This window comes from Penicillium cosmopolitanum (genome assembly GCF_028827165.1).
Source record: "Penicillium cosmopolitanum strain IBT 29677 chromosome Unknown utg000009l:1.0-9042332.0:1.0-9050551.0, whole genome shotgun sequence".
NCBI lineage: Eukaryota > Fungi > Ascomycota > Eurotiomycetes > Eurotiales > Aspergillaceae > Penicillium > Penicillium cosmopolitanum.
The window spans coordinates 354,492-381,409 of NW_026622679.1; the positions used below are offsets into that span (position 1 = coordinate 354,492).

The 26,918-nt window shown below is 44.4% G+C and overlaps 12 protein-coding genes across 12 annotated transcripts; 6 read left to right on the forward strand and 6 right to left on the reverse strand.

The window, feature by feature from the left end:
- On the reverse strand, positions 1-2,416 carry N7509_008257 (glycosyltransferase; the record flags this gene model as incomplete). Its single annotated transcript, XM_056632894.1, has 5 exons — positions 1-550; positions 607-934; positions 975-1,537; positions 1,596-2,274; positions 2,329-2,416. The coding sequence occupies 5 exons, from the start codon at positions 2,414-2,416 to the stop codon at positions 1-3; spliced, it is 2,208 nt and encodes a 735-aa protein (XP_056483514.1).
- Positions 2,417-4,617: 2,201 nt separating this feature from the next.
- N7509_008258 (uncharacterized protein) lies at positions 4,618-5,280 on the forward strand (the record flags this gene model as incomplete). Its single annotated transcript, XM_056632895.1, has 3 exons — positions 4,618-4,641; positions 4,693-4,885; positions 5,096-5,280. 3 exons carry the CDS (start codon positions 4,618-4,620, stop codon positions 5,278-5,280), a joined length of 402 nt encoding a protein of 133 aa, XP_056483515.1.
- A 2,081-nt stretch (positions 5,281-7,361) lies between these two features.
- On the reverse strand, positions 7,362-9,323 carry N7509_008259 (uncharacterized protein; the record flags this gene model as incomplete). Its single annotated transcript, XM_056632896.1, has 4 exons — positions 7,362-7,547; positions 7,595-7,913; positions 7,961-8,886; positions 8,940-9,323. The coding sequence occupies 4 exons, from the start codon at positions 9,321-9,323 to the stop codon at positions 7,362-7,364; spliced, it is 1,815 nt and encodes a 604-aa protein (XP_056483516.1).
- Positions 9,324-10,010: 687 nt separating this feature from the next.
- Positions 10,011-10,898, forward strand: N7509_008260 (RTA1 domain-containing protein; the record flags this gene model as incomplete). The annotated part of the gene is made up of 3 exons (XM_056632897.1): positions 10,011-10,182; positions 10,237-10,423; positions 10,478-10,898. The coding sequence occupies 3 exons, from the start codon at positions 10,011-10,013 to the stop codon at positions 10,896-10,898; spliced, it is 780 nt and encodes a 259-aa protein (XP_056483517.1).
- Positions 10,899-11,319: 421 nt separating this feature from the next.
- N7509_008261 (beta-glucosidase) lies at positions 11,320-13,807 on the forward strand (the record flags this gene model as incomplete). The annotated part of the gene is made up of 3 exons (XM_056632898.1): positions 11,320-11,404; positions 11,474-11,801; positions 11,857-13,807. 3 exons carry the CDS (start codon positions 11,320-11,322, stop codon positions 13,805-13,807), a joined length of 2,364 nt encoding a protein of 787 aa, XP_056483518.1.
- Positions 13,808-15,385: 1,578 nt separating this feature from the next.
- Positions 15,386-16,267, forward strand: N7509_008262 (RTA1 domain-containing protein; the record flags this gene model as incomplete). Its single annotated transcript, XM_056632899.1, has 1 exon — positions 15,386-16,267. The coding sequence occupies one exon, from the start codon at positions 15,386-15,388 to the stop codon at positions 16,265-16,267; it is 882 nt and encodes a 293-aa protein (XP_056483519.1).
- A 319-nt stretch (positions 16,268-16,586) lies between these two features.
- On the forward strand, positions 16,587-17,994 carry N7509_008263 (Zn(II)2Cys6 transcription factor domain-containing protein; the record flags this gene model as incomplete). The annotated part of the gene is made up of 2 exons (XM_056632900.1): positions 16,587-16,826; positions 16,912-17,994. Coding segments are annotated over 2 exons (1,323 nt in total), but the record flags the coding sequence as incomplete, so codon positions are not given.
- Positions 17,995-19,528: 1,534 nt separating this feature from the next.
- N7509_008264 (transcriptional regulator family: Centromere protein B DNA-binding region) lies at positions 19,529-20,173 on the reverse strand (the record flags this gene model as incomplete). Its single annotated transcript, XM_056632901.1, has 1 exon — positions 19,529-20,173. The coding sequence occupies one exon, from the start codon at positions 20,171-20,173 to the stop codon at positions 19,529-19,531; it is 645 nt and encodes a 214-aa protein (XP_056483521.1).
- Positions 20,174-20,197: 24 nt separating this feature from the next.
- On the reverse strand, positions 20,198-20,416 carry N7509_008265 (transposase; the record flags this gene model as incomplete). Its single annotated transcript, XM_056632902.1, has 2 exons — positions 20,198-20,266; positions 20,300-20,416. 2 exons carry the CDS (start codon positions 20,414-20,416, stop codon positions 20,198-20,200), a joined length of 186 nt encoding a protein of 61 aa, XP_056483522.1.
- A 319-nt stretch (positions 20,417-20,735) lies between these two features.
- N7509_008266 (uncharacterized protein) lies at positions 20,736-21,852 on the reverse strand (the record flags this gene model as incomplete). Its single annotated transcript, XM_056632903.1, has 2 exons — positions 20,736-21,239; positions 21,295-21,852. The coding sequence occupies 2 exons, from the start codon at positions 21,850-21,852 to the stop codon at positions 20,736-20,738; spliced, it is 1,062 nt and encodes a 353-aa protein (XP_056483523.1).
- Positions 21,853-23,849: 1,997 nt separating this feature from the next.
- On the reverse strand, positions 23,850-24,526 carry N7509_008267 (uncharacterized protein; the record flags this gene model as incomplete). Its single annotated transcript, XM_056632904.1, has 2 exons — positions 23,850-24,088; positions 24,448-24,526. The coding sequence occupies 2 exons, from the start codon at positions 24,524-24,526 to the stop codon at positions 23,850-23,852; spliced, it is 318 nt and encodes a 105-aa protein (XP_056483524.1).
- Positions 24,527-25,007: 481 nt separating this feature from the next.
- Positions 25,008-26,244, forward strand: N7509_008268 (Zn(II)2Cys6 transcription factor domain-containing protein; the record flags this gene model as incomplete). Its single annotated transcript, XM_056632905.1, has 2 exons — positions 25,008-25,082; positions 25,153-26,244. 2 exons carry the CDS (start codon positions 25,008-25,010, stop codon positions 26,242-26,244), a joined length of 1,167 nt encoding a protein of 388 aa, XP_056483525.1.
- Positions 26,245-26,918: the final 674 nt, after the last annotated feature.

Here is a 26,918-nt window from a genome sequence, read left to right on the forward strand (position 1 = left end):
TTACGCCCTTGGCTCTTCTTCTTGACCATCTCTATAAGGCTGGGCGAAGATGTCGCTGAAGCCGTCTGTCATACCATATACAAAATTCTTTCCTGCGAAAGTAGCTCCAGATCTCCAGTCCCGGATCGTTCCGTGATCTCTAACTTCTTCACCGTATAGCCGAGGCACAGCCCTAAGACCCTCACTCACTGCCAAAGGCATATCTATGAGCATGCCTTTATACCAATAGCCAACGACCTTTCCTAGACTTTTTACGGACCCCTCTATCGCCACACCCGTAGTCCTGAGTTTAGAAGATTTCTTACCACTGGAGGTAGTCACAGAAGATGTGTCAACTGGAGAAGCAATACTAAAAGATCGAGAGCCAGACGGAGTTGAGACGCCAAGCTCTGATTGGCTTTTGGGGGCACGGCGAAGCTCCTGGTATGGTTTATAAACAATATCACCAGTCGCTTTCAACATGTCGGTGCTGGTGCCTATCAACGAAGAAGACAGCCCAGTGACTGGATCCCATCGCCGATTTCGAATGAAAATTGGATTCACGAGGTAACTGTTGCCTATTAATAATGTTCCTAAGCAGGGACGAAACTCAAAGATTATTCTCACGGCTGAAGATCACTGTGTTTTAAACGATGGTGGTCGCTTAGTACCTCAGCGGCAATTTTCGACAAATATATTGTGGGCTTTGAAGATTTCTTGAACTGCCACACAGCTGGTGCAGATGGAAGCGCATAGCATCGCATATTCGCCGGTAAATTCAGATGAAATGAGTCAACTGCAGCGCCAACACCATTCTCGTGACTCATTCGGCTTGCAACATCATGAGCTGCAGACTGCGCTTCGGGTCGCAGACAGAATTGAATAGCTTTCACCAAACTCTGTGAAGTCAGAGCACGATAGGGAATAGGCCGAGGTCCAAGACCACATGACGCGACTAGATTACCTCAGAAAAGTTGACTAATAGATATTAGGACAGGTTGGTGGCCGGAAGATAGGATTAGATGAATCATACTCCCCAAAGAATGGGATGATAGTCGTGGTTCTCCCAAATCGCAGGCCACATGCCGTAGTTCCAGCACCCCCATGATGGACAACAGCGGCGACATGTTGAAACAGCCATTCGTGTGGGCAGTCCTCAAGATATAAAACCTGATCATTAGACGAAGCCTCTCCAATTTTGCTCCACCCACGCGAGATGATTGCGCGAATACCAAGTGACCTGACAGCTTCGAGAATCATATTCGTCATAGCGACCGGATCTTCGATGACAATGCTGCCGAAGCCAATATAGACCGGAGGACTACCTTTTTGAAGAAATGAATCGAGTTCAGAGGGTGGTGTATAGTTTGGGAGCGCACGAAAGAAGAAGCCACAGACATCTATGTTTGACGACCAGTCTGATGGTTTTGGCATATGACTCGGAGACCAGCAATAAGTAAAAGGTACCTTTAGAGTCTTAGCTAAACATGGCCCTTCTGTCGCTGGGATAGGCTCTAAATTAAGCGAGGATCTCCATTTATTTATCACGTCACCAAGTCTAAGATATGATTAGCATAACTTTAGGCCAATATATTATGATAGGATAATATCATTACCCTTGCCACGTTATCCATTCAACAACATCATAGGAAATATAATTAGCCATCCTTGGCTCAGTAGTTGAGTACTTGAGATTTGCCAACGGATGCGGGAAAGCTCTTGTGCTACTCCATGGCATAGTGAACATAAGGTGCACGGGAATAGACAAGGCTTGCGCACAGTGAACGTGGGCAAAGCTAGGCGGGTTGGCGATGATAGCGTCAGCGACAAAAGGGGCTTGGCTGATTGGATCATTGCTGATGCATGAATTCCAACATCCCTGGAGCATTTCGGCTACCATGGCCCGCTTGCGTTGGATCTCTCCGCTTCGCAAACTTTTCATTTGAGGTATCAAGCCTGGATTCCTAACCATATAGGCCATGAGCTCCGACGGATCGCCTCCAATAGGATAGAATTCTAAACCAGATTGAAGAACGAAAGACTCAAACGCTGGGTGAGTCGCCAGTCTTACGCGATGGCCATAAAGTTGAAGCTCATTACCTAATGCAATAAAGGGCTGGACATCGCCTCGACTGCCAACGACCTGGATAACAATGTTTAACTGAATATCACAGGAGACATGCTCCGTAAAATCTGGGACTGACGCGGGTCTCTGCTCCTCGCGCAAAATCGGGATGAGCTTTGCGACCGTTCGACACACCTTGGAGTCAAGGTTGACTTCAATGCGACCATCATCTTTCAGGTGTTAACATTTCATTGTGTAGCAGGAGAAAACCACCTCAGGGATACCTTTGACATTTACTCCATTCTGAGACCAAAGATCGTCCGACCAGCCAGCGGCCTCCAGCATGGAGTACCTCGGAGGTTGATCTTCCATAGTCAAATGTTGTGTGGATAGATAGCCACTATATAAATACAAAATTCAAGCCAGCCTTGGATTTGTTCAGCTTTAAAAAAATTATTCAGGGCTGAAAACATTTGAAAAATTGGGTTGACGTTGAACTCGGCCATGACGTCCATCGCTGAATTATATAAGCAGACAATGATCTGCCAATAGCTAGAATCTAGGAGCTGAGGACCCACAAGTCAATGGCTTAGCATAGAGTCGGCAACTTATTGGCCCGCATTGGGGTATTGACTGATCTGGTATGTGTATTGTAGGAGAGGGAACTAGTCCATGAAATCAGCACCAAAGAACCTCCAGAGCCCCTTGGTAATACCGGTACACATGAATGCGCTTGTATTTATTCCAGAGAGTGCCCCACTGTATCATGAGTGGGCACTGGGCAGGAAGTCATCGGCTGGAACCCGAGACCCACCGAATAACTCTATCTCACATACGCGTATACTCGGAGTGCAAGTGTGGCATGAACACTTGGAGGTGGGCTAGGCCACACTTGCCTAAGCCTAATAAGGCCCAGACAAACCCAAGTGTGGCCCGAAAAACCGGATTAATTAACTAGAATCGGTTAGCCGCACGCGATTTATAAGCGAATACATTCCCTTTTCACACGGTAAATTTAGTAATTTCCTTCATCTCCACTATCCTACCTAGTACTGGGTCACACAAAGTCAAAATGAGTGCAGATGATGACATGTACAATCAGTTACTGTATGATATGAGAGTGGAAGATGAGGAGACGAACGTTCGTGAACCACGTTCCATAGACGTCTATGGGATGTCTACAGGATGTCTATTTTACTAATGATCTATATAGGCTCCTCGGGAAACTCCAATATCTCCGTTTACGGCGATCACCAATACGCAGCGAGCACAACTAAAAGCATATAAAGTTGAGTATGCTATTGACTTACCTGAATATCCTCAAACCCATCCAAATGACTTTGCCTATGTGGTTGAGGTTAGTAATGGATCAAGGGAGTCTGTAGCGCAGAAGATTGGGAGTGTGAGATTTCCGTTCTTTCTAAACGTCTTCTAGACGTCTATCAGACGTCTAATTTTACTGATTAATATATTAGGTCCAATACACAATGAAGCAGGGGTATAAGGATAGGGAATGCTACACAGAGTCCTTCTTAGGTTGTGACTCTTATTATCATTCATACTATACTTGTGCCGGGGTAAAGCTCTGTCAATATGCCACACCTAGGCTTCGAGGATATCAACATACTAATGTGACTGAGGATCTTATTAAGGAAATTCAGAAGATCCGAGATGATATTGGATGGTTGGAGAGAGACCCTGTTAAACGTGAAACAAATACGTAAGTGATCCTAGACGTCCCTCAGATGTCTGCTAAACGTCTATGACAGAAGATATAATGCAATCAGAAACCAGATCGCGAACGAGACAAGCTGTCTATCTTGGATAGCTAGCTGCAGGCCAAAGCTCTTCCGAGCGCAGTATGCTGGACCCGATGGAGTATTTAACCACTTTATTGGGTGCCAGTATAGTATATCTGACCAGGAAAATCACTTTTACACAAGGCAGCTAAAGCGAGATGGTCAGATAGATCTCCAGTTGCTAGAGATGATTTTTAATCAAGAGATTAATGTTTGATATTGAGCAATGTGGAACTATTAAATCTACAAGGCAGCAGACGAAAAAGTGTGGTAAGTGATTCCTTAGATACCTGCTAGACGTCTACTAAACGTCTATAGCATACAGCCATATTCAAGGCTCCGGAAAGTTAGACACACATAAATGTGGCGTCCACTTCCATTGGATTATTCCAAAGAACCTAGTCACCTATCCATTCTTCCTTTTCTTCTCTGAAGGGATCCATACTCATACTCCACCTCCACCTTCATGTCCTCCAAAGAAGGTTATAGATGACCTAACCCAGCTTATCAAGGGGATGCAATATCCGGGTTTAACGCCAGGTAAGCAAGCGGTCATACGTCTACTAGACGTCTAGAGGACACCTATTGATCTTTTATTCAGTTACCTTTCTTCGAAGTCCACAACTTCGTCAATATTGCGAACAGCTTAACGCTCAAAGCTTGCCTAATATCCATCCAAGCTTCGCTAATTTAGATCATATCCGGATGATCTTAAAGAAACAGAAGCTCCTATCATACCCTAGTGGTCAAGGGGTAAATGGGCTGATATTCGAGATGCAGAAGAAGCCAGAATTAAAAGTATGTGAACGTCTGGTAGATGTCTACCGGATGTCTACTCACCTCTTCTAGGAATATGTCCAGAAGATCTATACAGATGATGGTATCATGGTGATCTGTCTCTTCCCTGCCCAGGCAAAGCTTTTACAAAGCAGTGATTCTTTTGAGGTAGATATGGCATATAAACGTGTGAAGGATTCTGGGATAAGAGAGGTTGTCTTCACAAACCTTGATTCAACATATGGATACTATCTCCTATTTAAACGTGTCTTTAAACTAATAGGGGAATTAACAAAAGTCCCCTTCCAGATCCAAACAATCCATAGTACTAGGCTTAAAGCATTAGTGTTTGATATGGATTCAAAGCAATATAGCGGTGAGTTTCTAGACGTCTACGAGACATCCTCCAGACAGCTAACTCCTTAAGGTCTTGCAAAATTTCTCCATGAATTTGATCCTCTCCATCGCCCTCCAGAGACCCTTATTCGACCACTTGTGGTCTTCTGCCATGTTCACTTTAAACGTGGTATTATTCAGGCTATAGAACGTGCAAATGGATGCCGTGATGGTATATATGAGGCAATGGAGCAGGTGCTCTATGTTGACGATCGTGATTCATACTTTGCTATTCTCCATGACTTAATCGGTATGGATATCTAGCAGACGTCTAGTAGATGCTTATGCTAACGCTTCTAGATAACGAATCGTCATGGATCCAGAGGTGGGCAAAGCATAAGCTCCAGCCATGGGTTGCATGCGGGCTTAATAAAGGGCTTACAGAGGTTGACCCCTCATTATTTGACTTTCTCCGGAAGAGCACGAACGCTGCTGAGCAGACGCATCATAAGTCAAATACTCGGGGCATAGGGCTTTCCCTACTAGTCGCGATTCAGAGGTAGTTAGATATCCACCAGACGTCTGCTAGATATCTAGGCTCACAATTCTAGGTCATTCCAACTTGATCAACAGGATATACAGCAGTTTAATGCCTTTATTGATCATTCTATCCGTCCAAAAAACCGGTCAACTTCATATGAGGCAGGACGGCAGCAAATTGATCAATTCTTCCAGCAAAAGCGTCGAGACAGCTCTCAATCAAGCTCTACGGCTCTCTCTTTATCAATTGAGCAAGATATTCCAACAACAAGCTCTGGTCTTCCCCGTTCTCCATACTCAAGACGATCAAAAACAACTCGCAGGTATGTTTGTTCCCAGACGTCTCTCAGACGTCTACTAAATATCTAATTAGACAATCAACACACTCGCAAGCATCAAGTCCGCCATCTCAGCAACGAACACTCTATAAGAGATTAATAATGACACAGCAAGGATAGAGGCTGAAATTCAGCCCTAAGCCCTAAACCGGTTGAAATTTGTCAGCTCATTCCCTCTCAATTTAACCAAGTTAGCGAATGGGAACTCGTTTGGGTGTATATTTTCTCCTTTTTGGATCGCCTGACTTGAAAATTCTGAACAGCTCCACCTCCAAGGCTGGAGAAAAATTAGGCAACTCACATTGGGTCCTTATTCATTTTGTCTCCAGTTTCGGAATAGAAAATGCTGCGCCTGGTACGCGTTATAATCTCTTGCATAGCTTTGATTTGTAGTTCTTGGTTTCCTTTAAATCCGTGCGAGCTATTCTGCTTCATCACAAATGTTGTTCTTCATTCTAATCTCAGATGAAATGCTTGGGTTATTCAAATCAAAATTTCAAACTCGCCTAGAGAGAAATACGTGGGACGCCAAGACTGTGACGGTGAAGCAGCCCTCAAATCCAGAAAAAATGGTCGCTGCTCCAGTCATTTCAACTCAGTCTGTAAGGGCCACCTTATGATCCAACAGTACAAATTTCTTACCTCAAGGCTTAAGGCTAACTGAAAAACAATATCAGCCCAGGCCAGTGGACTTGAGTATCCGTGGAGGAGGCGCAGGTGATATATGCTGCGGAGTGGGAGTCTCATCCTGATTGACTGAGTCCGAATTTTACCTGATATATTTAGGTGTATGGGTCTTACTTGTTTTAACTGCTGTTGCTGTGGCTGTTGTTGCTGATAGTGACGCCAGTGGTATCTTTATTAGTTCTTTGGGATGTACTACATAGTTGTTACTCAATACAGATAACTTGTGACTTCAGAATTCTGTTCCTTATCACTTATTTCCATAACTGGCACTTCAGACTATGCTTTGACTCTGCCAGAATCCCTTTCCTCGCGCTACCATGGAGGCTCCTGATATTCGCCGAGTCTACGGGTTAAACCATATAATAATGGCAGCTAAGTTGCGATGGTAAATTATGGGGTTCCTAATTATCCTTTGTAGGTGCGTATGCAATTATTGCCCTGATGACCTTAATACCCAATACCCAGTCTCCTCTGTCTTTGATGTTTTCCTTTGACTGTGATTTCCGCCTTTCCTTCATCATGCCACCATAACAGACATTGTATCACGACATTATTCACCTCGTGCTCGATAATTTGCCATTTGCCCTCACTCACCGTGACAGCGACCTTCCCTTCTGCGAAGTGAAAACATGGAAGGTAAATCTCGGTTGGTGACTGTGGATCCGTGGCCTGCGCATCCATGGCCATAGTAAACGTGCATCTCTTCAAATCAAAACCATAGCTGTTTAATTGACCTTTGACACGGATAGGGCTGGGACGAAGGTATGCCTCTGCTGCACGATAGCCTCGCTTATGAATTAACCCTTCCTCGAATGAATCCCCATAACTTTGCGCATTTTTCTAAGGCACTATGTTTTCGACACACGAGTTGTGTGTTTTGCCTTGCTCAGTAATACAATCCTCTGCGTGCGTCAGGTAATATGAACTCGTGGAAGCCGAAGCAATTCCCTCCGGTAATTCCAAATCGTCTTGTGAGAAAATCGAAAAGTCTTCACCATTCCATTGATCGCCACATGCGTGATCATTCTTGAGAACGTTAATGCAAGTCTTCACATAAAAGTAACTGTACATACCTCTGTCATATAGGCCCACAAAGTGAATCCATTGGCGCTGCTGCCTTCTAGAGCGAAATGGTTGGCGTCCATTGCTTTGATTTGACTGCCGTAGTCACCGGTTGCATAGGCATTTTTTTCGTCAAGATCATACGGGATTCCAATCTCTGTAAAAACGAGAGGATGATTACCAACATTCCGTATACTTTCATCGCGGATAAATGCAAGCTGATTCCGCAGTCCATTACGAATAGACCTCTCGCCAAATTTGACCGCCAGCGTCTTCAAGGCGTATTTGCCCCGAAGTATACCAATGACATCGATATTGAAAAAGCAACTCCTGTAAAAATAAGCATTGTGACTCACAAGCTAGTTACAGGTACTTACCAGTGCTTTCTCAAAAGTGTCAGACCATCGTAAAAATGTACAGCATGTACCATATTGGGATCATCATCCGGCGTGCCTTTCATGCTCGGTGGTATTTCCATGACAGGAGGTTGGCAGAACATGATGGTGCCCTCACACACACTGCGAATCGCATCTCGGTAGGCTCTGTAATGTACGAGAAAATAGGTATTGGTGAACCTCTGATAATTTAGCGTTTCGTGAGAGCCGGGGATTTTCGAAAAGTAGTCCTTTTGTAACAGAATATTGTTGGTCGGATCCCAAACCCCATGCTGCGCCCAGAGGCAGGTGCCGAGTTTCCAGTTCGGATCTCGCTGCCAGCCGTATTTGATACACTCAGATTGTAGCCATGCCGATTCGCCCTTGGGGTCAATGAGCTTCTTACCAGTCTGTCGTGGTCCAAGCCTTCCAAATCGCCATGACTTGACTTCGCAGCTCCTCCCGGCACCAAGAAGCATGCCCTGAAGTGCGGTTGGGGATGTCCCGAGCTGGAGATGCTGCTCCTGTGGAACTTTCGAGATATCTTGAATACCAACAAGTCCCCTATGGGGTTCGTTCAAGCTTTCCCAGCCGATAACCACGTCGTGTTCGAGGCCCCCTGCATCGTGGATTTTCTGCGCGAGATGTTTGCACGCCGCAATAAAGTGGCCTTGTAAGAAATCCTGGATATTCATGTCATCAATGATGGCTTTTGGCGCGAAGTCTCGGCCGGCCCAAAACAAAGTGAGCATAGTCTGACAAGCCAATCTTGAGTAATTTGTGCACCAGAGCATCTTGGGGAAATCGGTGGGGCTTTCTGCGGTATGATGAGATAGGGCAGCTTCCGTATTTTTGAAACACCGTGGGTTCAGTCCAGCTGCGTAAAAAGTCCATGCAGGTGCCCCTGACCCTCCTGACAATCGGGACCACTATGAACGATTAGCATACACCCATGGAGAGTTCCAATGCTTCAAATTCTTACCACATCTTGATGTGGATCCATGAAAATATAAAATTGATACTTCTTCGCGATACGGAGTATTTCAATCGTGAAATTCACCCATTCCTCATCGTAAACACCGGGCCCAGCATGTTCGATAGCTTCCCAAGTGAAAATGTATCGAATGGCGTTATATCCCCATTTTCGCAGTCGCTGGAAGTGGTCGTCGGCACGATCTAGAGGGAACGGCCGTCCAACAAACGATATATCATCCGCGTCGAAAAAAACTTCCGGATCATTGGATCTCAGATCTGGCACTTGGGGATATTTCGCGTCGCCTGCTACATTAATCCCCCTCAGAATGACTTCTCGATTTTGGGGATCTCGGAATGACTGCCCCTCGACGCGCACTCGCAGGTGAGACATGCTGATATGCGCAAACTCTGTTCACGTTCGCATAAATTAATCCAATTGGCCGAGCACAGCGATGGTCTTCCAGAGAAAGACAAATGTGTAGAAAATACCGGAGGACAAGAATGCTCAAACAAAATTTCAAAAGAAAGACGAAGAAGACCGTATGGATTGCAATTTTGTCCGGGGTGCAGATTTTCAAAAACGCGAGTACGTAAGTGAGGCGTTTAACAGGAATCTGAGTATAAATTTTGAAAGCTAAGCCAGGCTGAAAGGCAAATTGTGAGAGACTTGGCAGTTGACTTGTGTAGGAACAAAACCCGAGGACTAAATCAGCGGCCAATCGCTACCCCAGAGATACGCGCACACTAGGCTAACACCTCACCCAATTATCGTAGATACTCTTGGGATTAACATTTACAGCGTGTTGACGAATCAGAGGTGATGGTTTCCGCTTGTGACTCGCTCCATGTAATTTATTTAATGGGTCCACAGGGGCGACGGAACCACAATCTGGACACGAGTACGCGTATTGCGGGCAACACGGTTGGTCGGCTTAACTAAACTATGCAAGTCCACAAATATGGCGCCGCCAAGATGAAACTTCCTTCCATCGACAATATAAAAGGTTTAGGTATTTTGACGGACGTTTCATTCCAATCCCCACTAATCAGACTTTCACCAATCTCAAAATACATTAAAATGGCAAAGCTGGAGTTTTTAGAAGGCGGCTACTTCGTCTGGAGATATGTCCCATCTATGTCTGCGGCCGTCATTTTCTTGGTGCCTTTTCTCCTCGCAACAGTTGTTCATTTCTGGAAGATCTTCCAAAAAAGAGTGCGATTTTCACTTCCGTTTGCCATTAGCGGCCTTTGTACGATGCTCCCTGCTACCGTACTTATTCCCATTTGTTGACATGTGTCTTTAGTTGAGATCATTGGTCATGCGACTAGAATCGATTCCTACAACAATACTGGAAAATTGATGCCGTACTGTATACAAGTAGTTTTCATTCTTCTTGGCCCAGCTCTGTTTGCTGCATCGGTCTACATGGTGCTCGCTCGCATAATTCGCAGCCTCCACGCAAGAAAACACTCTGCTCTACTACTGAACTGGTTTACTAGAAAATTTGTCATCAGTGACGCTGTAACATTTCTGATCTAAGCAAGTGGGTCTGGAATGATGGTCAATACCGGTCTTAACAACCTCGGGCAGGGGTTCATTATTACTAGCCTATGTTTGCATGTTGTGAGCTTCTGCTTGTTTATCCTCACTGTATATGTATTTCAGAAACGAATGCGTCGTGCTCCGACTGCAGAGGCATTTGACATCGCTATCCCTTGGAGACAGCACCTGTATAGTCTCTATACTATAAGTGGGCTAGTGCTCGTCCGGTCCATTTTCCGAGTCGTGGAGTACGCCATGGGCAATGACGGCTATCCATTGAGCAATGAATGGACATTGTATGTCTTTGATTCTGTACCCATGTTTGCCGCAATGGTGATCTTTGCGGTGTGGTACTCTAGTGATCTGAAGCCTTTCCTTGATAAAGCTTCTGAGGGCAGTGAGACTATCGAGAGCAAAGTATGATTATGAGCACCTTTATGCTAGACACATTATTCATTTTTTCCGATTGACGATTTCACGATTTCTTATTGTTGTCATGAAATAATAATTTTGTACTTTCTAGGTTATCTTCTTTCTTTCGGCGTTTCCTGGCTTGCGTACCTTGCTCGTCATTGAGCGAAAATTCCGCATTACTGTGATAGGTCTACTATATCCGAATCACTTCCTAGCATTGTAAGCTTAATGTATTAGAGTCTGCCAAGAACTATGGAGCCCCCGCACTGGTCGTACTGTTTCGAAACCATACGAGTTTCGGGGAACCCCCTGTCTTTCACTGCCGAGGTGAATAAAAGCATAAAATAACTGGGAAACCATCTATTTGAGGACAGACTATCCTTCAACTTGAAGACTTCTCCTCCAAGAGATCGTCCCAAGGGTGATAAAAATGCTTTTCAAACTTCGAGTGTCGATTGCGACTGCTATTTTTGTGACCAGCCTATATTCTAAGGAAACCTTGGCTTACGATGCGGGTATGTCTAGTAAATTTTTATCCCTCAATTTGATCAGCCGGGGAATCCTCTGCTAATTCTGAATGCCAGCCGACGATGCAATCGATGCCTCCAAATGGGCTGCTGCGAGCACCAAGGTGAACCATCTAATAGCAAAATTGAATTTGACTGAGAAGGCATCTATGGTGACCGGTACTGCCGATGGACAATGCATAGGAAATCTTGCGTCGGTTGAACGTATCGGATTTGGTGGACTTTGCTTGTCGGATGGCCCCCAGGGCTTACACCTTGCTGACCTTGCAAGCGTCTTTCCATCAGGATTGACTGCAGCAGCAACATGGGATCGTGATTTGATCGCGCGGCGAGGTGCCGCGATGGGCGCCGAATTCCGCGGAAAGGGTGCCAATGTGATGTTAGGGTGGGTCATTATCTCCAATGTGAGATGTATCGTGCAGTCTGACATTTTCTTTCAGCCCTTCGACTGGTCCACTTGGCCGTAGTCCATGGGGTGGTCGCAACTGGGAGGGGTTTTCTCCGGATCCTTACCTGTCAGGAGTTGCCATGCAAGAGACGATCCGAAGTGTTCAAGCGCTTGGTGTGCAAGCCTGTGCCAAACACTTCATTGGCAATGAACAAGAAACCCATCGGACCAACGAGGAAATTGACGGCTTTGACGTTGCTGCCGTTTCAGCCAATATTGATGACCGCACACTACACGAAGTCTATCTTTGGCCCTTTGCGGATGCTGTCAAAGCTGGTGTTGCGTCACTCATGTGCAGCTATAATAGAGTTAATATGACATATTCCTGCGAAAATGATCTGCTTCTCAACAAGATTTTGAGGGACGAGCTAGGTTTCGAGGGCTATGTGATGTCAGATTGGTTTGCAACGCATTCGGGAGCTCGCGCCATAAATGCCGGTCTCGACTTGAGCATGCCAGGCTACCTCAGCGAAACAGATTTCACTCATTCTTATTTCGGGTCTCATGTGGTCTCTGGTGTTAAGAATGGGTCTATCTCTGAGCACCGACTGAACGAGATGATACAGCGGATCCTTACGCCATACTTCTATTTCAATCAAGACACCGACTACCCCACGATCGACCCCTCTTCATACGCCGTAACTGCAGCCACTTACGGTTTGCTTTCTGCTGAAGATTTGGCTCCGGCAGGTCGTGATGTTCGTGGCAATCATTCCACATTGATCCGAGAAATTGGGTCGGCTGGTACAGTCCTCCTCAAAAATTTGAACAACATTCTTCCCCTGGAATCACCCATGGTCATCGGAGTTTTCGGCAACGATGCCCCAGACGTTACTGCCGGCCTACTCTATCCCAGCAACAACAATGGCTTCGAAATCGGCACTCTCACAGTTGGCGGTGGTTCCGGTAGTGGGCGCAACTCTTACATTGTCTCCCCACTCGAAGCTATCAAGGCACGTGCGAAACATGATGGATCACGCGTGATCTATCTCACAGACAATGATATAGTTGCTGAAGGAGATTTCAAGGGTATATACCCTTGGCCTGATATTTGTCTTGTCTTTCTCAAAACGTGGGTCAGTGAGGGAATCGATCGGATCACCCTCGAAGCCGACTGGAATTCCACTGAGGTGGTCAATCAAGTTGCATCGATTTGTCCTGGAAAGACTGTTGTGATTACTCATACTGGTGGTGTCAACTCAATGCCATGGGCAGATAATGAAAATGTGACTGCTATTCTCGCCGCGCATTACCCTGGTCAGGAATCTGGTAATTCGATCGTGGATATTTTGTGGGGTGACGTTAACCCGTCTGGAAAGCTTCCCTACACCATTGCCAAGAACACCTCTGATTACAACACACCTATTCTCAATCTCACTGGTGCAAGCGCAGCTATTTCCGACGCGTGGCAGGTCAATTTCACAGAGGGTTTGATGATCGATTACCGCCATTTTGATGCCCAGGAGATCACACCGTTGTACGAATTTGGCTATGGTCTGAGTTACACTTCTTTCAACCTCTCAACGGAGCTTTCCGTCCAGTACCATGGCATTGTCAATGGAGACGTGTCTGCGCTCTCTCTTGATTCCAACAAAAAGACACCAGTTGGCGGCAATTCTGATCTTTGGTGTAAGATGATTGAAGTTGATACAGCCGTGGTAAACACCGGTTTTGTGGCTGGAGCCACCATTGTTCAGCTTTATCTTTCTTACCCAATGAAATCCATGCCATCCGGAACTCCTTTCAAGGTACTTCGCGGTTTCGAAAAGGTGACGCTATCCCCAGGAGCTCATCAGATGATTCGCTTCTCTCTTCGACGCCGGGATCTCAGTTTCTGGGATACTGAAGCTCAGCAGTGGAGAATTCCTGAAGGTCTTTTCAACATCAGCGTTGGCTTCAGCTCCCGCGATCTGCCTATCTCCGTCTCTGCACAGATTCTTTAGTCCAGGTGCGCCGTTCATCTGAAATAATGGTTGGAAAGCCTTGAAACCAGGGAGCACAGATGAGTTAATTAGTCAAGTAGATAAAGTCGGTTTCAAAATCAGCGTAAATGATATAAATTGAGCAACTCTTGGCGGGACCCATCGCTATGTCTTCAATGCTAATTTTCTATTGCTCGGTCGGCACTGGGTTGAAGTCCGCCGAAAATGCTGATTTCAAGATTCATATGGTATACTTTAATTTTATGAAAGAATACATATCGAAGCCTCAATGCTGCTGCATATTCATGGGAAGTTTTTATCCTGAGTGAAATACTAAGCCTTGATGGGAAGCCGCCCTTTGATGCTTATTGGGCCCTGTTTATAAACAAAGAAAAACTTTTACTGCGCCCTCCACTTAATGCGAACCACCCAACTAATGATCTGCACAGACAACTTAATGGTGGTTCCCGTAAGTAGTTGCTCGGCGTGTATTGGCTAAGCTATTTTCCAGAATGGCTATAGTGATCCACTCTCTCACTCTCTTTCATTCTTCCCTATCGCGTTTCGTGTTCTTTACCCTAATTAAAATTACAAACTCCCTTCTCTGTTGTTCATTTCACTCCTTGCTTTCTTCCCTCGTCAAGTAGCTAGTCTTAGCTAGTCTCGAGATCTCAACTAGAAATAATCTTCACCAACTTGGATAAATCAGCCTGCCACTTGTTTTTGCTTTTATAGCTTACTTTAATTTCCCTGGTATACTTCAGAATCACGTACAGCAGAAAATGTTGCTTTCGCCATATCTTTTGCTCTCGGCCTACTGCCATATTTCAGGATCCGTTCATTTTCATACAACCATGTTGCTTTATTTAATACTTATCTCAGTCTCGGGCTTCATTTACTATACTCGGTGATTGCCTTAGAATCTCATTGCAGTAAGCTAGCTATTTGAAATTTGAAATTTACAATTGCAGCTAGCAAACTTAGTCTATCTCCTAGATTTGATCAATAAATAGCAGGACCAAGATTGGGGACAATACTGTCGACGGAACTGCCCCGAAGGAGGCGCCAAGTATTTTCAAGATATCAGAGTTACTCATGAACGAGCCAATCATAGGCCATTGAGTCCGCGTATTCGGGTGGGGCAGGCCAATCAGAACTTTTTCCGTTCCACGGGTGTGTAGCCCAAAATCTTTGCTGGTATATAATTAGTACCATCATCTGAGAATAGGTCAACAGAGTAGCCTACATGAACGAATATTCTGCTGGATCATCGACACAGCCCTGGTTTTTGCAGTGTGCCTTCCCATAGTACGGTTTACGTTTCTACTCCACCCAATGGCTGCCGGCTGGGCCACCTTCTAGCTATCCGTACATAATGAATAAAATCTACAGCTTCCTATAAATACTCCTTATCCAGAAACATTCTAAGATATACATCTATTCTTACACTCCCTATTCAAAGTCGATCTTTAGCACCGCACTCTTTTCTTTCCATCGTGCTTTCATTCTCTCTTCCTACCCTTGGGGAACAATCAAGTTTTCCGATATCTTTCTTTTGAAGAACTCGCCTTTGACGCTACGACGAAGAATTTAGGCACAATGGGGTCTTCAGATTTATACCCTTACGATCCTAGTACGACAGGTGCTGTAATTGCGATGTTGCTGTTTGGGACAAGTTCATGTGTTCATCTTTGGCAAATGATTAAAACAAGAACGTGGTTTTTTACAGCTTTCCTCATTGGTGCTTTCAGTGAGTACCTTCCTCTATTTAAACTTGAAGAAAGCTCCCCAACCTTGGAAAATGAAAGTCACTCATATGAATTGATACTAGTGATGACATTGGGTTACATTTTCCGCTTACTCTCCGCAAAGAGTCCGGATAGCCTTGTCCCTTACATCTGCCAGTCCATGTTCATCATCCTCCCACCATCTCTTTACGCTGCGACAATCTACATGACTTACGGTCGAATCGTCAACTTCGTTGGTCAACCTCAGCTATCCATCGTGAACCCCCGGAAAGTGACCAAGATTTTTGTATCTGGAGATACAACTGCCTTCCTCCTACAGCTGGGTGGTGGTGGCATGCAGACTATCGATACTATGCGCAATATTGGACAAAAGGTCCTGGTTGTTGGACTGATCGTTCAATTGCTATTTTTTGGATTCTTCCTCTACGTCTCTGTCTCCTTCCAGCATCGACTACGTAATGCTCGTCTCAACGTTATCGGTGGTCCATGGCGTCGTCTCCTACATGTCCTGTTCCTTGTATCAGCCCTCGTAATCGGACGGTGTGTGTTTCGGATCATTGAGTACGTCAGCGGAACTGATTCATATGTGTACACTCATGAGTTTTTCATGTACATTTTCGACATGGTTCCGATGTTTTTTGTTCAAGCAATTTTCCATTTTGTCCACCCGGGCAAAATCCTTACGGGCAAAGGCCCTGTTGTTGATCAATATGTGAACCTGCAGGATGTGTGATTGGATAGTACCTGTGTTTGTGGGAAATGAAGGGACTAGCAGTTCAAATGTTACATAGATGACCCAATTCCGGTCGAAAGCTACGAACCCACGGCGACTAGGCAGTGATGATGTTTTCTATTAGTCAGAATTTTTTTCCTATCTCTTCTAATTTCTATGCTTTCTTAGTTTTGTTTTTTATGAATTTTGAGGTCACAACGTTTCGAACGAAAGGACTTGCTTGTCAGATTGTTATGGCCGCGAGCACTGACTGCTCATATGCTGATGTCGGGCACGTGATCTGACACGACAAAACATATTTTTTGGCTTCATGCACAGACGAAAATCTCAGGCCAACGGCAGATTTCAACCACCGCTATACCAAAAGCCTTCAAAGGTCATAATCACCCCTTTTGCTTTTTTGTTCAAACGAAACTCGCTGTATTTCCTGGATGCCGTCCAAAGCGCAAGATTTCCAAGCCTGGTTTTATCTGGAAAGGACAAGAGTATGATTAAAGCAAGAAAGCCGCACAACAAATCAAGGAATGGCTGTATCGAGTGCAAACGTCGTCATGTCAAGGTATTAAACTCTATCATCATGAATAAATCGCCAGGTAGCGATGTATCCCGTTCAGACGGAACTTCCAGGCTGACCTGTGCAAAAGTGCGATGAGACACGCCCAAAATGCGTCAATTGCGAGGTTTCAAAGCGTCACTGTTCATATGAAGATATGATATCGAGTGCGACTGCTTTAGTGTCTAATTCCCGACGCAAGCCAAAGCGAATTGCCAAAAATAATAAAGCATACGTGGATTCTTCGCATGCTGCTGATCCCGGTGTCATAAATGACAGTCCCCCGGTTAATAAACTGCATCTAGAATTACTCCATCACTTTATTACAGACATCTTGAGATTCCTTGGCCTCAATAACTTCACATCCGAGGGCTCTACTATCGACATGACGAGATATATCTTGGCTGCGCCATTTCTTATGAATCAAATTCTTGCGTTCGCTGCATTGCATCTCAGCATCATTAAGCCGACGAGACGGGACTTTTACCAATATCATGCGTCGCAGCTTCAAACACACGCCCTTTCTGAATTTAATAGTGCAAAGCTAGAAATATCCGCCGAAACCTGCGTCCCCATGTTTCTTTTTTCTTCGTGCCTGGGAATGCATGTCCTCACCGAGAAGCTACTGTCTCGCCCAGATAGCTTCCAGACGTTTCTTGACGACTTCATCCAGTCATTGAGAATGCATAGTGGCGTACGTGCAGTTGCCGGTCAGTCGTGGCATCTGCTTTTGCAGTCACCCCTTAAATCTTGGCTTGAACACGAAGGGAGCATGTTAGATCAAAGTGCCTCCGGTGACGAGTGCCTCGAGCTCCTAGCTCTTGTGGATACGATGCTTGACCCCACAATAAGCTCTATCTACAGACTGGCGATTGAGGACTTGCAGAAGGCTTATAATGCGAGCTGTTCCCCTTCATCAAATTTCTCCAGGATTGGGCCAATCATTTCCTGGCCAGTCACCATCTCTTCAGATTACATAAAGCTGCTTACAGAGCGCCGACCAGGAGCTCTTGCTATTTTGTCACACTTCGGAGCACTACTACACATGCATAGTGAGATGTGGACTTTTGGTGATAGTGGTCTTTATATCATCGCTTCTATCAATGATTACCTTGGGCCCGAGTGGGAGAGATGGCTGCAGTGGCCGAATGCGTTTATTCGAGATGAAATGTAATAAAAAGGCACCGGGTTTTTCCTATTCACCCAAGCAACACTCTGCTTTGTTTTGTTTCAATATAATATATGAATATTGTATTGTGAATAAGTGTAGCCTTGGAATAGATCAATCATTTTGAGGCTTGGATAAGAAATCATGTAGAAACCGACCTATAACATTTCAACTCACCAGAGCATCTTGAGAGATTGTTTGTGAGTATGTTCGAAGTTTGAAACTCCTCGGAAGCGGCTCGGTTGCGCTATCAATATAATCAAAGAGCCTAAACCTGGATATGTAAGGTTAGCAGTCATACAGTGCAAGGTAGGCTGTAGTCTGATTGATTGAGATCAATAGCAGGTATCCATATTCTCTTGTCTCGATATGGATCAAAACGCTATGCTATCGTCCATACATAAATTTCGGCAGAGTGTATTTCGATGTTAATGCAGGTGTCATCAATCTGCACAATGTGGGGCGCTTTGTACTTCCGCGGTTACGGAGTACCTAGGTGTCCATGGATACTGAAATAGAGTTTGACTGTGTAACCTACTTTTGTGGGTCGCGGCAGCGCTACATTTTATTCTGCCGAGAGCACTAGCAGTGCCGCACTCGTATTACAATACTGCGCGCACCCCACCTGGCGGTGAGGGTGCGCGTCACAATTAGAACAATTGTCAGAATTAGAACAAATTGAAACTATTTACGTTTCTCAACGCACTGGATTCGAATCGAACCAAAAAAGTAATCCACCCTCTCGAGCAACTTTTTCCGCATCTAATGATGCCTGATTTGCCTGTGAAACCTCTGTTGCTGTTGGTTGGTTGAACTTGAGGCCCATTCGTTTTGCAGCTTGTTTTGCGACCTTTGTTGCTTCCTTCTCCTTTCTGGCTTTAATTGAGTAGTTGGCATCACGTACACTCAATATATTAGAGCCAGAGAGTGGCTTTACCTGTCTCTTGTGAAATTAGCATTGTAGAGGACGACGTACAGCTGTTATACAACGAATAATATCGTTGGTTGGTGCTGCATGTTCTATGATAACACCCTGATGTTTCAGAAGACGATTTAACCCTCGCTCAAGCTTTGGGGGTATTGCCTCTTTTCTGAATAGCTTCTCCAGCTTTCGATGATTCTTTCTAGCAGCTTATATTGATTTTGGAGGTGAATTCTCAATACTAGATAATCTAGGTTCTGGGGGAGGTAGTGTATGCTCTTCTCCGTATAGTCGTAGCTGAGATGTATCCATATCACGGTTCTGAGAACTTATTGGAAGCTTCATACGAAGCTTCTTAACAATATCTTTACCATTAACTAGGAAAATACCACGTTCTTTAAACGAATCACAGATAATTCGAGTGTTGAAGGTACGGACGCGTACTCTGGTGATAACTCTCAAGAACTCTGATTTACCAGCCAGTACACCTGCAAAGTACGATATCTTATTGTTGACCACCTTGAAATGCTGCTTATAAGCCAAGAAAGGCTTACCATCAAGAGACTGAGATAGATGAGTCGTATAAGGCTCAAATACAACTGGTAAAATCTCATATTCCTAACATTTTTCCAGGGATTCAACTGTAAGATGAGAGTTATGACCATCAAAGATCACAATACGCTTCTCATTAGGTTCCACTCGCTCTTTTGTTGCTTCCTGAAAGTGCCCAAGCCACTCAAGAAGTAGTTCATGAGAAATCCAGCCATTTGGAGATACTGCTATAAGTGTATATGGTGGCAGGCCCTCACTGTTATCATACCAAACTTCTTGGAAGGTAGTACCTTTAAAAACGAACAACGGGTCCATAAACCAACCATCTGCAGCAATACACTCTAGAGCAGTAATAGTCTCTGAATGCTCGTTTTCTCCAAGATCAGGCCCTTCTTTCTGTCCAATCACTTTTCGATTCTTGCCCTTTTCTGGTTGGAAACCACATTCGTCGAAGTTGTATACCAACCGTGCTGGGGTATTCTTGTTGATCACATTTTTCAGCTTCATATACCACACATCGAGCTTCCATACGTCCTCTGCCTGAATACGCTTATACTCCTTCGTTCTTTGCTTCACTGACGATAGTTTCACATCCTCTGGCAGACGCTTAATAAAGCGATAAGCCCAGCGATCGCCTAAGATATGATCTGAGCCTGCGCGAACTAACGAGAGCTGCGCCATCTCATGGAGCAACACCGGGGTTACTGGCATGTGATCTTTGTTCAATTCCACAATCTACAGAATCAAGGCTTCCTCCTGAATATCATCAAGAGCTCTATTTTCTGGTTTTGGTGCTGTACGAGGCTGTTTACCCTAGCGAATGCGTCCCCGCAATACCCCATATAAAACACCATATTGCCTTGCGATTTGCGACAAATTCGGGTTTTCAACAAGACTGGCGGCTTTGCAAGCCTCAGCTACACGAGATTCGTCAATTTTGTGTCGATACGACATACTGGTGGATGGTAATAGCTTCACGAAGGTTGGTTGTGTGAATTTGTTCTAATTCTGACAATTGTTCTAATTGTGACGCGCACCCTCACCGCCAGGTGGGGTGCGCGCAGTATTGTGATACGAGTGCGGCACTGCTATCAGCCAATTAGAATCCCCTAGTTCCGCGTATTCGGGACATTGCCATTCTATGGTCGTTGCCAATAGGTAACATTTTCATTAGAACATGTACGAAGTGACGCAACACGGTGGGTGGGTGCTCAGATGAATCGCGACAAACTAGGGCTAATAATGGTTGAAAGTACATGAACGATTCAACAGGTCAAGGCACATTTACGAGGACTATCTTCTTCTCATGTTCCTCAGTGATCTCTTCCAGAATCGACCCCTCGATCATTTTGACTTTGCGACCCTCCCACCAGGTCATTACCCCTGCCAGGAGAGAACTAGAACAGCCCAGGCCAATGAAAAGGCCGACGCCGAAGCTTGGACGAGTATTTCGGTTGTATTCCCACATGAATGTCGCCATACCGATCTGGAAAAGGCTGTTCAAGAGCATGTTGATGACAACGAAGTCCATTTTCCACGTCTTAGTTGCCGGAGCGGATTTGCCTGTCAGAGTCTTGCGAAGCGGGATTTCGTCGCAATTCTCCTCAGTATCACAATTCCGCATTCGAAACCAACTTGTGCTTCCCTTTGCAAGGTGTTTTATCGAGCTTCGTGATCTTTCGCCCCATCCGATGCGCCACATCAATAACCAGTATGTGTCACGAATTCGCCAGGGTGCCAACCCCCAAGAAGTTAAACAGAACAACCCATTGAGAATCTGTGAGTCGATTTCGATCCAAAGCTTTTTTTCGCTCTTTGCTCATCATACCGACGTTCAGCAAGAGGAAAAATAGCATTGCACCCCAGGCAATCACGTTGAGACCGTATACAAGGATGAAAAGCCCGGTAGGTGTGCAGGTAAATCGCCAGGTAGCAACAAGCCCCTTTTTTAATGCTTTGCACCGAGAGAACTTTTCCTGGTCCTTTTTAGAAATCCCAGAATGATCACTGCGAGCACTGGAAGGTAACTCATTTGATCCACCAGCTACCTCCTTGTTTTCTGAAAGGTATGGCTCAGCCAAGATTGCAGTCATTTTTGGGGCTTTACTGGCACCACCCGCGGCTTGGGTGCCCACTCGACGTATGCTTCGCCCGTGTATATCGAATTCCACCGCGTCGGGTGATCTCAGGTCTGTGATGTTTGGAGCATGCGCGATAGCGGTGCCGGTCGCTTGCCACATACCGGCTGCTGGGTTGTAATCGAGCAATCTTGCGGCAGTCGAGAGTGAGGCGGATCGAATTCTTCGTTCCGTTGTTTGTAAAAACAGCATCGTGCCGCCTGTGTTCTTCTGTGTGCCTTTAACTTTTTGCTTATCTGTCCCGGTGCTCATTCTGTGGTGCCCAAGTCTTCAGCTCCCGGTGTCGCAGTAGTTCAAGATAGGCTTCAAAGCAAGAAAAACGATGGCGAGCTAAGAAGGTGGCTTTGGTGAATGTACGATATTTGATGAAACTTGCAGGTAGTCAGCAGTGTCTGAGTAGAAAAATGAAAGGCAGACAGAAATAGGTTTTTCATAGTTCAAGTTTACGTGCTCCACAGTGGCAATCTTACGGGCATCCAGCTAGCATTTTCACAGACCCACAACAACCAATAATTTGACCCGCAAAGTAAATTTTCTAGGGTCGCATTGAAAGTTTATAAATTGTAAATCTTGCGTAAAATATGCCGTGTGAGCGTTTTTCCTTTCTTGGTAAGCCATATTTGAGATTTTGCATACCACGTGCTCCTATCCAATGGAATTAATTTCTATGTAGAGGCAGGTACAAAGCATAAAATTGGATTCTTTCAAATGAACTTTGTCTTTTTGATAACCTGTAAGAAATTTCCATATCAGCTATCGAATTTATATGCCTTCCCAAAGATCCATAGACCGTAGGATACGGAAGATCCCACGATGAACTACGTTTGATTTTTTCGTACGACAACAGCCATCGCATGAATCTGGATACCGCACTATATGCCGCGGTCAAGTGTTCCTAAGACACCAGCTGTCCTAGGAACACACTTGCCTTACGATGAGCCATGGTTCATAACAACCATCTTTCGACAGAGAGGATCACAGGAAGATAACACGTGACCGTTCCCAGTGTAAACATGGGGCTAGGAAGAACTCTGATATGTAGCATTTAATATTAGAAAGCAGTGCTACAATTTTCTTTGTGTCGGAATCATGATTTGACCCGCCATAGCAATCTACAGTTCAGATCATAATTCCACAAGTCACCGCCGACACAACTCCAAACAAAAAGACTGTCGCGAGGATCAAACTTGCGTTTGATAGCAAGGAGCTTCTCATAGTTCTCACCGTAGAAGTCTTTCTTTCAGGAGCTACTGGACTAGTTCTCCTCGTCTGTGTAGGCACCGGTATTGCGAGCCTAATTTCTCTAAATCGGTTCCCTAACAGCCTTGTATCAATATTTAGCAGGAGTTGGAGATTTACTTGCATCATTAATCGTCCATATAATGGCAACTAGAGTCATGACGTGAGCTTATGCGGGGCTCTAAGCGGGAAGAACACTTTTACAAATAGATACTGGGACATTAGTAGGCCTACGGCCGCCTTGTAGTCTAAGCTATAACATCATTTTAGTTTCTGGGTTCTCGGAAACCATAGACTACTATGAAAATTCTAGTAAATCATCCCTACTTACATCCAATAGCTCTCTTTAGCCTATTGATGGCTATTTATCAGGATAGCGGCCCTAGTAGAGCTACTGGAACAGCATTTTAGAGTTCATTTATTTGATAAGCTAAAGGGTATTGGCAAGACGAGGTTGAAGATATCTCTTTCAAGTGTATTGCAATAAAGACAAAACTAATTTTTACGGCACCCCAGTGCTCGAACGCTAGTGCGCTACTGTATCAATCGGTACCTGGGTATATTCGCACCTTGCGGATATATTTAGTCTTTTGGCTCAGTTGGCTACGCTCCTGCGCGGGACAGTTGGGGTCATAAAAATTTGATGAATCAATTCGTCATTTATAGTATCACGATTAAATCAATTGTCGATTTACTCACAAGTCTATATAAGGCATAAAATGCTTATCGATATGTATAGGCGAAATACGCATCAAAATGAACTCATGGTTTTCAAATTGTACAGTATTAAAAATCGCCTTTGCTATGATGCTCTGCGATGTCAGGACTGACTAGGTGTCCGGCTCGCTTGTGAATTATGTTAATATACTGGCCTTTTATGTCATACCCTGTCCCTTTCACGACGATCCGAATAGTCCGCTCGGACGCCTATTTAGTTACATTAGAGACATATCCGATAGTCGTAGCGTTCATATTATACTACGGTAGTCTACTAATACTATAGCTTCTTTCTATAGCATAAGCCTTGACATCGTTAGGAACGAAGGAGTTGTTCGAGTAAAGTAGCCAACGCTCTCAGGCCAGACAGCATAATTCGCTACGTGGGTCCATCTATCCTGCAGGCTGGTATAGTTCTCCGGTGAATTGAATGGAATACCAGGATAGTAAGATGATGCGACCGAGGCGGGTCTAATCAGAGCCCACTCGATTAAACGGTTCAATGCAGCCCGTACATTCGATAAGGGCCATGCTGATTCAGCAAGTGAAAATTTACAATTTAGGCTTGCGAATGAGGCAGTCACGAGAGTTGAAAGTAAACAAATTGTCAGGGTGAAAGCATTGTCATTTTATTGTGGTCAAAAATGGAAGGCGTCCCACCGGAAAAGGATGAAATTACACATAATACGCGATACTGAAAAAATGAAGTGATCATTGAAAACATTACTACCCTGGATAGCGGTCAACACGATTGGTAGTCCAGTTGCAGGGTCAGTAGATAAAATCAAACCTTTACATTTTCCATTATTGACCCAATATGGCCATGCTGCCTAAATCGACCGTGGTGGATCATATACGAATACGTATTGGTCAGGGTCTACCCACATGTACCGTTCCAAGTTCTAACCAGCCCATCCACAGGGGTGAAGTTGAGCCAATCAGCACGCGAGAATTCCGCGTATACAGCCATTGGTAAGTTACAGCACGGCCTTATTTTATCAAACAACTATGATGTCGGTCCTCACATGTCGAATTTCTTCCGCCACTCATTATGTAAAACCTAGCAATACTTGTCATTGATTAGTAGCAGATTCCATTTAGGGCTTAAAGCGGCAATAAAACCATCGTAGTCAAAATGAAACGGCCCGCCCAGAAGTTTCTGCGTATTGCGTACACTTGTAGTTACGAGCTTGGATTGTACAATAACACGATGAATATATTTACAACCTAGAGCCCCACACCCCCACAAGTACACGATATTCTGCCGGTCAAAAACCTCGGAAATCCGCATATACTAGGGTGACTACTTCGTCACATAAATGTCCAAGCTTTCCTGTGTTCTTGGTCTTATCTTTATTTCTCCTCACCGAAGCCATAAATCCCTCGATAGTAGGACGCATCTTACGGAAATTCAATTTCTCCTCAATTATTGTGATACTTTTACCAATATAATGACTACTATTACAAGAAAATCTCACAAGAAGTCAAGGAACGGTTGTGTTCGATGCAAACGTCGCCACATCAAGGTATGTCACCTCTTCCGAGAAGGGTACAAGATGAGAGCAAATTTAGTCGGATATTGACATTAGTTATCAGTGTGATGAGGGACGCCCATCTTGTGGCTACTGCAATATCACTGAGTATCAGTGTTCTTACGAAGAGACTCCGGCATCGCAGTCCGAAACCTCTGGGTGTACATCATTGCCAAGTATAACCAACACGATGACATCAATTGAGAATGATAGCGATACAAGCCTATCTAGCAGATCTACTCTCGATAGGGGTTTTGGCAACTCACCAGTCAATATGCTTCATCTCGAATTGCTTCGACATCTGATCAACAAAGACCTGGCGCTCTTTAATTATGATAAATCCAAGTTCGGAACCTTCAACAGGGAGATTATGGACAGACTTTTTACTGCGCCCTACTTAGTGAATCAAATTCTTGCGTTTACCGCATTGCATTTGAGCGTCATTTTTCCGACCAGAAAACAAGAATTTCAAGACCACGCAACTCAACTTCAAGCCCATGGTCTCTTTTTGTTCAGAGTGGAGCAACCCACGATAGATGTAAGGAATTGCCTTACGGTCTTTCTTTTCACATCGATTCGTGCTCTTCACGTGTTTTGCCAAAGAATTACATTTTGCCGAAAGGATTTTGGCGATCTCCTCGCTGACTTCATCGAAATATTCCATTTGCACAAACATGTCCTTGAAATTGCCAATCAATCGTGGGATTTTCTTCTCGATTCGCCACTCAAACAACTTCTGGAACTGGAATCAAGCGCATTGATGCAGCAGGAACCTCTAGTGGAATGTTCCGAGCTACTAGCACTGGTGGAATCTGCATTGATCGATTCGTCTGCTAGAAATACCTATCTGGAGACAATTAATTCTCTCCAGGTGGCTATCAATGGAAGCCAAAATCATCCTTCGGGACAATCGACAATCGGGCCAATCATTTCATGGCTGGTTGCTGTGCCCCTCAGCTACATAGATCTCTTAGCAGAGAAACGACCTGAAGCTCTTGTCATTCTTGCTCGTTTCGGTGCCTTGCTACATTTGCATCATGAGATTTGGACGTTTGGAGACAGTGGATTATATATCATTGATTCTGTTTCCACCTACCTGCATGCCACCTGGGATGCTTGGCTACAGTGGCCGAAAAACATCCAACAAGCGGCTTAGTGAGCAATAAAAGTGTCAGTCACACTAGGTTGACTACAGCAGCCACGAACGAAGTAGATGAGAATGTCGTGAGCCGAAGATGATATAAATGAATGATAAAGCTACGTCATTGGAATAATTTGAAGCGGTGACTATTTTAATAATTAAAACATTTTGAATCAAATTTTAGAAATCAGAAATTTAATCCTGTAGTTTTAGCCCCCACGGGACTAAAAGCTCCTATACTATACTATTAAAGCTAGTTAACCCTCTACTCGATTTCTCTATCCTATAAATAGCCCCTGATATATACTCCCGCCGCCCACGGTTATACTTCAGACTAGATTAGGTATCTAGATTATATCTAGACTATAAGGATCTAGAATATATTATGAATATCTGTTAATCTAGTATATTTTACGGACCTACTCTTTTAGTGTGTAAGGAGAAGGAAAGACTAGGTAAGAAGATAGTGAAGTGAAAGTAAGAGATAGGTGAATTAGATATAAAACGATACTGAAATAAGTAGGTTTCGATATGGATATTAATATAGTGTAAATTGATGATAAGACTAGTTCTTAAGAAAGGAAGAATATAGACTATTCTTTTTTCTTAAGTATTTCATAGGGATTAGGTCTAGATTAAAGTATAATGATTATAATATACTCTACTTATATAAGGACGAGCTATATAAA